Below are 16390 nucleotides of genomic sequence, written 5' to 3' on the forward strand. Positions count from 1 at the left end.
CTCAACACTGTCATGACTACACAATGGCTTCACACTGGAAATGGCAAAGTGGGAGTGGGAACAATTATGATGAGGTGTGCAGTACAAATAATGCACTCCACATGGTGTGTTGTTTTTCAATATTCACACTTTGTGTGTTATTCTTCAATATCTGCTCACCTCTTTGTGGATTATCCCCCACATGAAGGCCTGTGGTAACTTTTGTAATGTAATATGCTGCTGTAATAATGCATTATGCAGTGGTCTGCATTATTATAAATCATATATGAGCTTAATAGAAAGTGTTACCCAGTTTCATTTTAGCCTTCACAAGAAAACTTTTCTTTTCTTTTTTTAATGCTCCAGTTTGTCTCAAATACTGTTGCTGTGTCATGTTTGGGAAATAATTGGCCTGTAGTTTTGTAATTTTTAACCAGAGTCTCTTTCAAAACAAGGACAGTGTGAAATATAAGTATAAAATATTTAGAGAAAGACATTTGAGGACCACAAAAGGTATTTATAGTCCTGACAATTTAAGGACACTCCCTCAGCTTGGGGCCCTAGATAGTCACTCCACCACAGTGCACCAGAGCTTGAGAGCTCAGGGCTACAACTTGCTGAACTTAGCTTGACAACATGTGCTGGAATAAATGCCTACTGTCAGACTTTGACATTTTTTTTAGACCACTTTACAAGTAGCGGAAAAGGTCCAGATATTTGTTATTTCTGTTCTTGTTTGGATTTGACTGCAGCTGTAAATTCCAGCTCTACTCTGGCACTGCCATGCTAAGTGTAACTGCAGCTGCAGTTTCTGCTTTGACAGTGACTCAAATCAAAGGGACAATTTGTTTATGGTGAGTGCACACCAAAGACGGAACAAATAAAGGCAGCAAGAAATCAAAGGTATGGAATCAGGTGGAAATAGGGATTTTCTCACTATGCAGACCACCATTGACCTGGAAAACACTCACACACACACACCAAATACACACTCCACAGCTCCCGGGAGCGGACGCTCTCTTTATATCCTCAAATGCATACATTAAGATGGAGATGTACAGGATTCAGTACAAAGAAATGAAAAAAAAAACAAAAAACAAAACAGTGTATAGACACACTAACAGGAACACCTGTACAATATAATGCAAACTATTGCAATCGCCCTGCAACAAACACTACCTCTGTGAAGATGGTATGTATGAGGCTGCATCAGAGAGACGTTAATTCATCTTGCAATAGCTTGTTGTATTGTGGTATTTGGATTGTGTTTTATTGTATTCTGGGTTTTTAAAATATCCTACTGGTGTTCATGTTATTGTGTCCACCTCTTGTACTCGAAGAATGCCTCTTGTGCTCCTCCTCTTCTTTATCTCCTCTTGGAGTGAGACCCACGGAACATAAAATACATTAATTGAATATATATATACAGAATTTCAAATATATCAAGCATCTGAAATCAGCAAATAGTACTTCCAGCTGGCCAAAACATTTCATATCAAAATATAGTCAATTTAGACAAGTATTCTGAATACATTTAATCACACATGAATGGATTTTTAATTACAGAATTTAACTTATGTGACATACTGTAGATCTGCCCCCAGTTTCAATAATACCCCCCACCCCCCACCCCCCACCCCACCCCAATATAAATATCTCTATGTACTAAAGAAAGGGCAAGAAAGAAAAGAAAAGGCAAACCCAGGATTTATCTCAGAATATTCAAATGAGATCCAATATCTGTATATCACAAATGCTTCTTTTGTCAGATGGTGAGCTCTGCTCTGGGTGTGTCCCAAAAATATACAAGAGTATGAATAATGCATTGGATATGACTTATTTCACAGTGTATCTCTGCATGTGTCCACACACTCACACACAGGTACACAAGCATACACATACACACACGCACACACACATACACACAAAGTATAGCCATTAAAATGAGCCAGGGGTCCACGTCTGCTAAATGCTCCCGGTGGTGTGTACAAGATGTGTGAGGTTCATTGACAAAAACTACTCATCTAGTCTATGTTGGCACCACATTAAAAAAAACATAAGTTAGAAGCTAAGTTGTCCAAAACGTCCAATATTCACCATCATGACCTTCATTCGTTGAGGAAAGAGTCAATTCCTCTGTCGCCTTGTCGCTGACATTCCAATAGGCTTTTTTTTTTTTTTTTTTTTTTTTTTTCACGTCCATCCTGTGTATGTATGCAGAGATATTGGAGGCTACTGCCTTGTAAAGTTTCACCCAGCCAAATGAGAGAAAGGTGTTATAGGCTAGAATCCAATGGCCTGGCTCAACCTCTGTAATGTCGTGACTCTTTAACAGCGAGCTGTCATTAAAGAAACTTGGCTGGAATATAAGCCTGGACGGTTTCATAGTGAGGATAGTAAAGAAGATGAAGAGGCTGACTTTTGAAGGACCTTCTGACAAGTCTAAATCAAGCCACAAAAGTCTGAAAAATCTTCAAGGAGCCATCCCCTGCAGACTTGATGTTGGATAAGAAAGATGAAAAAAAGGTAATGTACTTCAATGAATATTCCACTGCCCTCTTGATAACTGTTCCTCACAGGTATTCTGTTCTATGACGTGTCCATGATTTTGGCTGCAGTGAAAATTTAATGCAGATGGTGTACCATGCTGCTCACTTCAGACTGCTCAGAGTTCACAGAAGTGTCTGTCGATAGTCTTTCACTGTGGTGACTGGAGAAGCGGATGGTTGTTTTTTTTTTTTTTTTTTACTGAAGGTCAAGCCTGGTGTTAAGTTTGGAAACCTCATTCGTGAATGGACACAATATTCTGGTGTAGTGATTCCCCTCAGTTCCTTTTGTAGCACTGATGTCAATGAACCTGAGGAATGGAAGAAAAAGAGGGGGAAAAGATAAAAATCACAAGTTTCACAAGCCTCTTGCAGACATACACCCTGTTACGTAAATGTGTCAACAATTTTACATGTTGGATCAAGATTGGAAGACGTGTTCAGGTCACTTTCATGTAAAAATCTTGATGGCAATCTTACGAGGTCAAATGTAGCTGTAACATTTTCTGTAACACAACTCATCACACTGAGGGGTGTAAGTTAAGATTTAAGGTTAAAAAAGCAGATGAGATTAAATGCACATGTTTTATTTTCTTGAGAACAATGTAATGCATTCATTAAATCACTTAATCATCATTATTAATCATGTAGCTAAAGGCTTTTGAATTCATGCACCTTAACAAAGCAGATGGCCTTGACTTTTGGGGAATTCATTCTCTGTTTTGGTAGACATCGGCTGCCTACCTGTGCATCAGGAGCACCTGTTTGGTTTCACATCACTGTCAGACAAAGGAGCACTTGCTCATTTGTTTGAATCACAAATGAAATCAGTCTAATAAACAACAAATTACTGAATGAGTAATTTTTAATCTGTTGAGGATATTTTCCCCCTCGCAGTGCAGGGCAGGTAAAAAAAAACAGTAATGATCAAACCAGCACTCCCTCCCTGTATTTTCAATTTTCATCCGTGCCTACTCCAGCAAGACGCTTAACATACAGCGTGTGAGCTAATTAAGAATTAAATGAGAGCCCCAAATTAACGTCTTGTTATTCTACGCTCGCGCACCGTTGAATATCATAAGACAGGCAACAGAGTTCTGCTTTCGGCACATTTCACACTCGTATTGTTAACTTCATCTAATAGACGATAGAATTAATGAGAAATGTTACGAGGGACTTCACTGTGAAGAAGTGGTGAGCATCTCTAACACTGACGATGGTCATTAATTGAGGCTTCAACAATGAAACAGGGTTTAAAATCTCTGTTTGTAGGAATGCCAGTTACTACCTTTCGTGCAGGAGGTGCCAAATAGGGCACCAGCACTGTGGCTCTTTCTGTAAGGGTCTGAATAAGACTGAACATTTACATAATGGAATCGTGTCTGATTGACAAAAAGCAATTACTTAAGCAGATATATAAAACCAGCAATTTTATGTTTTCCATATCTGAAAGGGACTTTATTTGAGGCCACAATTTCATGTCTTTAATTAATAAAATTCTATGAATGATTCTGTGGAGGGATGGATCCGGCAGTGTATGTCCTATATTCCTTTTCACATGGAATTTTCCCCTCAGTGAAATTTTGCAGTTAATGACTTAAATTAGCATCATTTGATCAAGAAAACCATTTGAATGATAATGCAACTTTGTCATGAATATGTTATATGGATAAATCCATAAATGTTAATACATAAATGATCCAGGGTGACAGTGGACAAATGTGACACCCAGGACTGCCCGCATAAATCATTCAGACACTTAAATATGAGTTGGCAAATCCACACAGAATTGCACAAATTCCCAGGGCTGGCAAATAAATATTTATGACGCCCCCAATTCCCCTTTTCTCCCTGTCCTTGGTAATTGTGCGTGATTCATTTTGTTTTCTCGGTGGATGAGGGAAAATCAATCTTAGAATATTGGCTAGAAGACATAAAGCATGCAGATTCTAAATGCCCGTGGTTTTGCAGAATATAAAAGCTTCATAGACACTCAGCCAGTGTTCTTGGGAGATGAATTCAGTTTAATCTTTAGCAGACTTCCTTGTTTTTTAGAGAAAAGAAAAATGTTTGTGGAAGTGAAGTTAACCTGCGAGCAGAGTCAGGCTAACCTGCTCCTGGCTCCAGTTTACCTGCCGACTTTTAATAAACGGATATCGACTTGGAGGAAAGCAAGGCAGGCACCCTGGGAATCTCTTGCCATGGCATTTAGAAAGTGAGTTTAAAAATGTAGCTTTTTCTTCCAGTTATTGCTTTTGTCAAAAAACATCCTCCCATTCATATCTTTTTACTGCCTCTGTCCTAAAAGGAAGACTGGGCACTTCAAGTAGCCTCTTCCTTTGATGTAACAACAGTGGGGCTTTTAAGTTTCCATTTCAAAACTTTCAATAACCCCCTTTGATTTCCTTTTCTTCTTCTTTTTTTCTTTTTTTCTTTTGCATAGATACATCAAAGTGGCTGCATCCAGAGAAATGGGGGATTCCATTGTGTTTTCTCCAAGTCCTGGATGATCTTTATTTAAGCTCAGTGGTGAGAGAACTACTGGATAAAATACATGCTGAATAGATACTAATGGCTGATTCATTCAGGTCTGAGATGCATCGAACCTTTATGCAACGTAGAATTGGGGTATGGCTTCTGCTGTTCATCAAATTCCCCTGAAAAGTTATTATTTCTACAAGATGCAACAATCAAATGCCGTTGGTTGCTTGTATGCTGAAGTGAACTGAAGCAGGGTTATACACCCAGTATGCAAATGACAATAAAATGCATCATGTAAAACTCACGTAGTTGCTGTTTTCCTCTGCATCCTACGATGGCTCCTTTGGCAAAGGCTGGAAAAGAAAAACAGAGGGTCAACATCAGGGGAACAGAGGGCCAGATTTCACTAACGTTTTATTCAACTTTCCCTCTGAATATTGGCCTTGGACGCAGAGCAGCATATGTCCATTTAAAAGCACAGATGGCCTGTCTTCCAATTATATCTAAGGCGAGATGATGGAAGCTGAAGGTTATTTTGTTCTCTCCCAGTTTTTATGACCTCTGAGGACGCCGCTTGTCTCCTCGACCAGAAAATACGAGCGAGTAATGGGCACCTCATCATCCGCGTTAACGAGTGAGAGACCTTTCCTTTCTTCCATCAATGGCATCACACAGATAGAACATTTTATCACATTAGCTGTGGGGCAGGGTGATAAACAGTGTTCCACTTTGTTTCTCTGTGAACAACAACTTCTTGCTTCCTACATTCATCTTTAGGAGAACACGTGAAAACACGCTGTTTTCCCCTTGACCGGAGGAAGAAAACAGCTCCCTTGCCTTCTTAATATTGGTGAATGAGCTACTTTTGTGTAGATAATGACTCGGCTAATCATAATCAGGAAGCTAATGGTCTGTTTAGCCAATCAGAGCAGCCAAGGCGAGACGGCTGTCTGGGCAGCACATTGGCATTCCCAGCAGCCTCTGCTCTCCTCTCGGCTGTGCCAGGCTATCTGCAGCAGTGAGGCGGACTTGGTATTCCGCTGCCCGCCCGGCCTGTCGTCCTACGCTCTGTCGCTCTGTCCGACCGGCCGACTGGCCCCCGCGCTGTCGAAGAAATTCAGTCCTCTGAAGAGGCGCTGATCCATCACACCTCTCCAGCAGCATGTCATCTAAATGCTAAGTACTTCCACTGCATCTTTAAATCAAAACAAGAAAAGAAATGAGCATGGGGCGAGTGGTTGGAAGGGATAAAAGCTTATAAGGGCACAATAGAATCTGCCAAGCAAACCCTTAGCTTTTTGATTACATTCATTTTTGAGGGAGAGGAAATGTGCGAGAGGAGAAAATGGGTGAGAGGAATGTGCATGAGGAACCCAGAGACCTTGTTATCCCTTCAAATGTACAAGGAAAAAAAGAGAAAGAATAGTTATTGATACATTGGCCCCAAAGGTTCCTTCAAAGAAAATAGCATGTTGTTTGATTTCTCTCCAAAAACCATCATGAATGTGCCTAAGCTGCTCCCACAATAAGACCCCCTCCTCACCCTCGACTTCCTGTCTGAGTCGGACTCTTTGCGATCGATCGGAGGGATTCTTGAAGTCAGTGCAGAGTGCTGAGGTGGCAGAAGCGGCCAGCACTATTAACTGCTCTTACTAATTAAAAGGGTAACAGGGTGAGTTTGGCCCCACGGGACCAACTCGTGCAAGAGCTGGCTGTTTGCCTGCCATGCACGCCGGTAAACAGTGCCTGTGGTGTCTACAAGATGGGAAACCAAGGACATCGAAGGCATATTCATCTCCCGCTGGCACAAGAAAAGAGGGAGATCCTCAGATAAGGAGAGAGAAAGAGAGAGAGGGAAAGCAGGGAGCACATTAATAAACGCTTTGCTAATTGCTTATGTTGCGGTGAAATTGATACATTTGGACCTTGTCTCTGAGCTCGGGGAGCCCTCGTTTCATCATCACTTGTAAACATTGAGCACTGTGCATAAATGATAAAGTTTCACAGTTCAAATGAGGTGCACAGCCTGGATTTTTGAGAGAGTGCCAGTGGAGATTGGCAAAAATATTAAGGGATTCAATTAACTTCCTTCCTTATCGTCAACACAACATGTTTTAGGATCAAAGTATTTTTAAGATACAGTATGCCTTGCATTACACAAATAAAATCCTCAGCCAAGGTAGCATTACAGCTTGCAGAAATCTTTGAAGCCGAGAGGGAAAGCCACTGCAGGTACAGCAGACAGCTTGTTTGCTCACTGCTCTGGGGGAAACAAAGCAGAGACTGCTTTGGTAGCACTTCAAGCCGCAAAACTCTCACCAACAGCCCACCCAGCCATAATGGAGACAGGCATTGTGCCATCACTGCAGTAGGTAAAAATCTTTCCCCGGGGTTTCTCCTAACAAGTGGACTCCTCTACAGGACTTAGCTGGTTTCATCAACTGGAGACTCACAGAGGTCCCAGTCATTACCAGCCACTAGAACTGCTGTTGTTATTAGGCTAACAAGCGCAACTATAGCCTACTGAGGACCCTGAGTGGATGCTTCATGCCCAGAGTATGAGTCTGATGTACAAAAGCATCAGAGCGTCAGACACAGAGCTGTCTCACAGGAACAAAACCACCATTATGTATGAAGCATCTGGTTGCATTTGCTGCTTTAATTCTAGGGAGGCAGCTACAGGAAAACCAATCTACCACCCCAAACCTGCGGCCTTTACTCTAGCAAAAGTAGCAGGATCAGAATGTAAGAATAGTCCATTAGAATGGAAAAAAATGTAACTTGCAATGTTTTTGAAAGGTTTAGCTCCTTAAAGCTGCATCCATTCATTTTATTTGTACACCTTTTACACCAGGCTGTAAAAAAAACAAGCCAGACATATTTATTATCTCATATCTTATCTTACACATCCTGTAAACATTGAACAACTTCAGCATTTATTTGTGCTGGTGGCCACCTGGCATATGTAAGATCAATATTCACTCTCGTTTTAGCTCTGTTTTGGTCTCCACTAAGATTTTGAAAGTAGACAGATTGTGATGTAATGCAGCTTTAACTATAAATCATGTAAATTTCCATTTTTGTTGACCATTTTTGAATCTTTCTGTTCCACACTGACATTGGCTTACATTCATCTCTACATGGTTTGAAAATCAATAAACAGACGTGTGTGTGATCATTACACTGAACATCAAGCCTGCATTCATTATTGTAAATGTTACATTACCACTGCATAATAATGCAGTTTAAATGCCTGCCTAATTTGAGAAGTCAGCACAGCAAAAACAATAATGTAGCTTTGACAAAAACGAATGCAGACTTGATGCTAATTGTGACGGATAACACAAATCAAACACATTTCAAGAGGCTGTGTATTGATTCTCATACTGAAAGAAACTAATGGAAAGTAAAGGAGGTCTGGAACAGAAGGAAAAGCACATTCAACATTATAAAATTCAGCAGCATGGCTTGCAAAATGGTTAGCTGTGATGTAAACACACTTGTAGCAAATTAGGTAAAGCATATAAAAGCACTGGTATTAAGTAAAAGTATTATCAGCAAAATGTTAACCTGAAAAGTAAAAGGTAACTACAGCTGTTTAAGAAATATCAAACCACTGGAAACAGGCCTGGGGTTGTGTTTTTAGGGTGACAATAGTATCATAAATGGGACACAAATAAGAGATTTGACTGGCTGCATCACTGGTAACAGCACTAAATAATTTATTAAAAAAAACTCATGAACAAAAGATCCAAAGGGCACAACAAGCATCGGAGCTTTGAAACAGGATGTTGCTGAGCATGCTTGAATGTGTCCAGTCCACAGACAGGCTTTCTGCATTACTTCTCAGGAAAACCCTGTGCTAAAACGTGGCCCACGGCTCTGACGATTTCACACCAGACGAGGCTCTGGAGACAAGCATTGTGCAGGGTAAAACACAAATGGCAGTTCAAAGCCTGGCGATGACGGAACTTCAAATAAGGGAGTGGGGTAAAGTTTGCTGAAAGTGACACCGCATTCACTCGGGGTCTCAGACAGAGAGGAGAGGAGAGGAGGACAACATACGCAAAGGCAAGCTGAAAAAAGAGCTTTTTTAATAGATGATGGCAGTACCAGGGGAAACAAAACAAAGAAACAATGTGTTGCTTTTTTACACCCTGTGAATGAACACCAAAGGAAACATCAGATACTGTAAATGTAATCACGAAGCTTCCCGCAGCATCTTCCATAACACAACACCTATGATAAGGGGAACAGCAAGGTGGGCCTGGTTTAGCTGCGTCTCTCTTTTCTGAATATATCAATCTAACCTATTTCAATATATTTCCTGCTTCAATCCACACGCTATCTCCACAAGACTGATGATCATGCCACAACATCCGACAAACAGATGAGTTGAATCCACAGGAGTGCATTTTTCTTTTCCGCTTGACAAATAGAGGATGTGTAAACGAAACCGAAATAAAGAGTATATTTGCTTATCGAACGTAACCGTGTGCTCTGTGTATGTATGGCAGGGGCACGAATATTGTTTGAACATTAGTCATTTTAGAAATGTACATGCAAAGGCAAAGCGGCATGGCTACAGTATGTTATCCAATATGTGATACAATATGACAGGAGTACTGTCAGTTAGACGTGAGCCAGTTAAACATAAAACAGAAAAACTAGCTCTTTTGTCTGATGTGTGTCAAAGAAAGGATGGTGGTGCATTCAAGTCATTAGATTAACAATGCATAAATATTAGTCTGAGTTAATGGAAGATTTGCATCTCTCCTGGCAGACACAGCTCCGAAACAAACAAACTAAAAACAAACAACAAAAAAACCTCCAGTAAAAGCAAACCTCTGCGTCTTTCAATCCAACACTGCAAAAATAGTTTCTATTAGTTGTGCAAGATTGTTTGAATTTACTTGCTGGTGCAGAGAATTTAATAATTTCAACTGCAAATGAGACTCAAAGCCAGCAGAGCATTGAGGAATATGGTGCACAGCATGCATATCAAATATTTGAAAATGCTCTGGCCTGGTTTTTCAACGTATTTTGAAGATGCAAACATTTCTCTAATGATTTACTCACTAATATTTTCCCACTGTATTAGAAACAAGACCATTTATAACACTTTTAAAAAAAACAAAAAACAAAAAACTCAGGGTCCATTTTTGCTGTATGTATCCTTCAGAGACATGAGTACAATGACTTACTATTCAAGAAACAACCTACTTTACTTCTCTCATTATGCATTTTATTTAGGCTAAATGAATGCTGCTGGTCATATTGTTACAGCACCTAATGGTCATAGACCATCTTTATCTGAAGGCATCTCTGTGACAAATACAAGAGTCATGAAAGAACAAAAAACAACAATTCACATGACTTACAAAAATACACTAAAATCATAGAAAAGATAAGTGCAAAGTCACACATCTTGCACACAAAGAGCACTGAAGGACATCTTGAAAAAAGATTTTATTCTCGGTGGGATGAGCTGTTTAGATAAAGATTTGGTGGAATCAAAATGGAAAATGTGTTTATAAAAATGAAATCACATTCACAGATGAAACACTGGATGCTGATGTGACCTCTCACTGCCCGCAGAATGCAGGCCTTTCAGCTGAAATTGTTTGTTTGTTTGTTTGTTTGTTTTTAAAACATACCTACTGCAGGATTATCATTTTCATTGGCACAGAGCCAACGGTGGGCACAGGTTGTTGCCTGTGTGATGCCTGTGCACAATGTTGTATTGTGCCACACACGGCGCATATATGAATCACTACATGCAGATTTGTGGTTTGAATATAACATTTTTTTCAGAGACATCTCTGAAGATAATTAATCAGAAATACAACTCTGTTTATTGACTGACGTTGTATTTAGTCTAAACTGGTTGTGTCGCACCATCAGCAACTGTGTAGCATATTGAAAAAGCAGAAATTCAAGTAGCATGTATCCCCAGTAGAAGTATTCTGCACTAAAAAAAAGCCCCCCAAAATATTATTTTGCTTTTATTTTGGCCACACCACTGATTTAATAATAATAATAATAATAAGGCTTAATTTTTAATAAAGTAATATCCTAAAATAGCTGAGCAACATACTAAGGTAAATAAGGCATATGTTGGGGACTACTTTCAGCAGTGGATTAATACACATTTGCCCTGACTGCAGGAGAGTGTGTGTAGAATTGACTGAGAACTGAAGTGTGTGCCATCACTGTAATGAAGGAGCAGGTCGCTGCAACAGTGCGATGTTTTTAATAGTGGAGGTCAAAATATCAATAGCTTCATAGGCAATGCTTATTAGTAGGATGAATTCATTGTTGTTTTTCAGGGGATTCGTTGACTGTGTAGCCAAAGATATTGCCTGCAGGGCTGAGTTAATTCCGCCTGCTTCTTGTTATTCTGAAATAATTCACTTCAACCAAATTTGATCAACTGAAGGAGATTGCAGGAAAACTTTGAATTGCAGTCGAAGGAGAAGCAAAATGATTTCACCAGTTGTTTTGGCTGTGCACCTCAGACTCAATTTTAAACCTGATTGCCTCCTCTTTATTCTCACTTGGACACCACAGCCTTTTCCATCCTTTACACTGAAGGTACCAAACCAACCAGGAATCTGTCATCTCAACACGACTCTCCCACCTCACCAACTACTCAACAATTCATTTCATGAGGCCGCACACGAACAGACAGAGCCTGGGAGTGTGCTGTGTCGCCTTTGAGAAGCGAGCTCATTAGAAGTCTGTCTCTGGTCAGATGGGTTGCCAGCACAGCAGTGACCATGGCGACACATGACTTGGCTGCCTGGTCGTTTGTTGTAGACATTGAAGCCTTTATAACTGAGGTGATGGCAAGTGTTACATAACGACACTGTGGAATAATCATCTGTCCATGTAATTTTCTCACCTCTTTCATAAGAGGTGAGAATTTCGTAACCCCTTCATAACTAGACGGGAACATTTGTATTGATGTGGTGCAACGAATCCAGTTTTTCTGTTTGTTTTGCTTGTCTGCCTCACATTTCGTAACATTTCCTTTTCAAACACCTGTTCCCTTTTCTCTGTTTCTCAAAAAGGTGCACCTTCTTTTTTCCTGCACGAATCAAGATTTTGTGTCATATGGCATCCTTTCAAAAAGCCCGCAGAGCTAAGTGGCTATGATGTCTTCATGTTTACAGCAGCACTGGCAGGAACACACACACTCCACTAGCTTTCGCCCAGGCTGACGCTAGAACAAAGCGCACATAGCTGGAGGAGGGCCACCATAGCAGAAAAAGAAAGAGAAAATGCTAAAAAACATGATGCAAGCCTCTCTGACCTACTGGGTCGCGCTGTGTGTATGTCTGTGTGTATACTGTTCATTTCGAAACTCTCCTTCGTTTGGCAAAAATGCCCAACTGCAACTGTTTCGTTTCTCTCCGGGCCACACACAAGCTGAGCAGTGGCATTTGTTGTGTGGGTGGAGGAGGATTTTTTTCCCCAGCTACTGTCAAGTATTGTCTGAGGGAGGGAGTACACATGAAACCGCAGTCTGAATATGATCAAATCAGGGTTTTAAGCAGTGGCATTTCACAATTTAGCTCCCTCTAGTCTGTGAAGTGACATATGAAGACCAGAGCATAATATCTGGGAAAATACTCTGGCCTTATCCTGCACTAAAGAAGCATTTCAGGGTTCAATTTGAGCCCATCACTTGATTAGCACAGGCTGATAATAGAGCCCAGCAGTGCTCTCCACAGAGCTCTCACCAAGCAGGGAGCAAGTGATGCAATCTCACAACCCTCTTGCTCGCCTGAAAGGAGAAAAATCATTTCACTATCCTGAATTCAGTTTGTCAATTTTCCACCTGACGGCCATTTCCACCCTCCATACATTCACACACATCCAACCAGCAACTGTGCTCTTGTGTAACCTTCCCCCCCAACCCTGTCAAGTGTATGAAACCAACCTCATAACACCCCGCCCCAACCCTCAAGAATTGCGCTTTCCACCTCGGAGAATATCATATGTAGACCTTTCAGCCGCTCACTAGTGAAGACAAATTGCTAGCTTGTTTGGGGGGGCTCCGGAGAGTGATTCATATTAATGGGTAGCTGGCAGTGGAGAGCAGGCTGCATATGCAAACTCCATTAGCAGGTTAGGCTGGAGTGTGTGACCTGGCATTGCCACCGTGAGCTGCACACACTGAAGGGTGGGCTGCAGAGAGGAGGCTGAGGAGGCTGTGTTTAGAAAGAGTCACAGGTGCATGGCAATGTGTCTATAGCGTGTGTGTGTGTGTGTGTGTGTGTGTGTGTGTGTGTGTGTTGTGTAGTTAGACTGGTATATCAATACATCAATATACCACATTGATGCTGATGTTTCATTGATGTTGGTGCATTCAGTCTAACATTATATTTATTGTAGAATTGGTTGGTCTCATACGTGCAAAGCCCTTGACCTGAACTGGTTGATAACATTTTTCCACACTAGTTTATTGAATTTGAAGCTTTGATTTCTTTGTTTCATGCTGCTTTGGAGGTTTTTCCCTATGGAGAAGAAAAAAGATCATTATTTTTCGCATAAAAACGATCATTATCCATTTAACACACAGTACACTGAAATTATAAAAACAGACTTTTTTCTTAAATCATTAGAAAGTTTCAAGAGTTTAAAGGTTTCAAGAATTGAATTCATTGTTTGACTGCCAGAGTGTTTTGAAGGCAGGGAGACACCATTTTTTAAAGGTTTCAGTTGACAATAACCAAAAAGGTGAAAGTCTAATCTAATGACACATGTAGTGTTAAGAAAGGTTGCTGAAACAAGAAGGTTTTATGCCCTTGGGAGCATAACTGTGCTTAATTTAAACTGTGGAAGTCTACCTATTTGATTGTGAGATTTCTGGTATGCAAAGGTTGAGAATAGACAGAGCAAGAGGAAATATTACTGGGTCACTAAATTCAGGGAATCAAATTAGGAGTCATCCTCTGAGGGCCATAGGTGTCCAAACCAAGTTACATGGTAATCTGTCCAATAGCTGTTGAGATGTCCTTCCCTGGACCAAAGATAGATCTCCATTCAGCCGCTCTACCACGATCAGGGCAAAATGATCAGTGGATCCGCTTTGTTTAATCTAACTAACGATTAACAACAACATGCCACATCTGAGTAATAACAGATGACAACGGAGATGGCTCCCAAGAGGAAGACACACACAGTATATACGTATGTTTTATAGTTACACATCACAGCTGCTCAATTAAGGAATGATGTTGTAAAATGTGCAAGTGAACACTTTCAACTCCCATGTTAAATAACAGGTTGTTCAAAGGTAATATTCAATAAATATTTTCAGATTTAATCTGAAGCGTTAATGCCGTTGGCTTGCTTTCTACTCCGCCATTTAATTTTCATTTCAAAGCTGTAAACATATGAACTTCATAGTTATTACAGAATTGAAATTAACTTGTGAAAAATCAGGTGTGAATGTCAGCAGGCATTTTTCCGACGTGTCAGATTCATTTAATCAATATTTCACATCTTTCTGCTGCTCATCTCATTGTCAGGCTGGTGCTACAGTGCAGGTTGTGAGCATTAATTAACCTGCCACTCAGAACTGAAGTGTTTCTGCCTTCTCAGCTGACAAAACACAAATCTCAATTGAATCTTTAAGTTACTTTACAATTGCAGAAAGCTTAACTTAAATAGATGCCATAAGCAAACTCGATACAGCAGTCGACAAAATGCTGTCAAACCCCAACCCTGTGTTTACATGTTAGTAGTATAATGTCTGTTTAGATGCATGATCTGCCACCATCAGGTACATTTGTCACTTTATTTCAGTGGCTAGCTCCACCAATGTCAAGCCTACGCACAACATGAATAATGAGCACAGCCATTACCAGCTTTCAGAAACCCACGTTGTCACACTGAACGCTCCTATGTAATGTGATTATGTACACATGAAGACAGAGGCACTCACAATTAAAACTCCCTCTCTGCACTCTGTTCCTCGCTGAACTTGCACACAGATGTGGACAGACAGAGCTTGGCCAGTGGCCGACTGGCAGCCTGGCCCTCCAGCCCTCCTCCCTCCACCCTCCTCTCCGCACTTCAGCCTGATCAATCCTCTTTATAGATTTCTCATTCTCATTTATCCTCTCGAATGTGCTTTCCTCCCATTTCAGGTCTTACAACAAATACCTCTGGATACCTCCTCTCTTCTGCTGCCAAACCCTCCCTGTCCCTGCCCCCTCAAAAAACACCACCATCACTTGTGATTAACTTCTGCAATAAAACTCTGCTCAGCAACAGCTAATTGAGAATACACAGTGGAACACGCGATCTGCATTTTTGTAAATGTATATGTACTAACAGCAAAACACTAACCTAAGTGTGCTGTCAGGGTGGATTACAGCACGGTGGGAATGCGTGCGTGAAATCTGACGCAGCTGCCCAGGGCTGCTGGATGGGAGGAGGAGGCGTAGGAGGGGGGGTGGGATAACAAGGAAGCAAGTGAGGGAGATAAAAGAGAGTTAGAGTGAAAATCAACAGACCCAGTCACAGGTTGACCTTTGGCCTTGTGTACCTGACGATGATCAGCAGTCTCTCCTGCTCAGTCCGTCCTGTCATCCCTTGCTGACATCGACATGCTGTATTGTGCTGTTTCACTCGCTCTGTCTCTGTGAGTTACATCCCCTCTGCTTCTTTCTTCAGTCTCTTTATTTTGATCTTCACACCTTAGGCGGATAGGTGTGTATTTGCTGCTGTTTGAATAGATTTGTTTGAGGGTAGACACATTACAATCCTGTCATATCTTGGTCACATTTCTTTACATTTCATCTAATTTCAGGTAAGATGTGTTGGTCTTTAAATCCAGTGTCCGTGCTATATATAACTGTCCGGGTTATATATACATTAAAGGAAGCCTACGTCCATTTTGCTGGATGGGAATGGTAATAATGGTAAATTCAAAGACAGGCTGCAGCACGAGCACAAAGTCATGAGGTCAGCCAGTTGACTCAGTCTGACATACACTAGCCTAACATTAGCCAGCTACCAGACCACATAGGGTTGCAACCGACTGAGCAATGGTGGATTTTATCGTTCAGGAATTTAAATTTCTAATGTTATTATTTCCAAAGTCCTGCTTTAATATTTCTGACTATTGTTGAGGCTGACTCTCACTCCACTGTGAACCTTTTCCCTGGTCAATATTTTGCACATTCTTGAATAAGCTTTCATTTTTAAAACCGGATTATACATATTTTTCTAATAGTTTGGAATATTTTTCTTATTCTATCGTTAATTTTTTATGCTTGCTTCTTGACTTGCAGTACTTGCTGTTATTATTTTTATCTCTTACTGTTTGTTATGCACCAAAACACCAAGAAAAGGTCCTTGTATGTGAA

At 40.7% G+C, this 16390-nt stretch overlaps 1 protein-coding gene across 1 annotated transcript in view; it reads right to left on the minus strand.

Annotated features, from left to right (window-relative positions):
* Positions 1-964: 964 nt before the first annotated feature.
* Positions 965-16390, minus strand: part of tafa5l (TAFA chemokine like family member 5, like) — a 44647-nt gene continuing 29221 nt past the window's right edge. The window contains exons 4-5 of the mRNA XM_070969497.1: positions 5312-5359; positions 965-2836 (exon numbers count right to left, since the gene is read on the minus strand). Coding sequence (XP_070825598.1) covers positions 5336-5359 — 24 coding nt within the window. The 3' untranslated portion in view covers positions 965-2836; positions 5312-5335. The remainder of the gene's footprint in view (positions 2837-5311; positions 5360-16390) is intronic.

This window comes from Chaetodon trifascialis, chromosome 8 (genome assembly GCF_039877785.1).
Source record: "Chaetodon trifascialis isolate fChaTrf1 chromosome 8, fChaTrf1.hap1, whole genome shotgun sequence".
In the NCBI taxonomy this organism is placed as follows: domain Eukaryota; kingdom Metazoa; phylum Chordata; class Actinopteri; order Chaetodontiformes; family Chaetodontidae; genus Chaetodon; species Chaetodon trifascialis.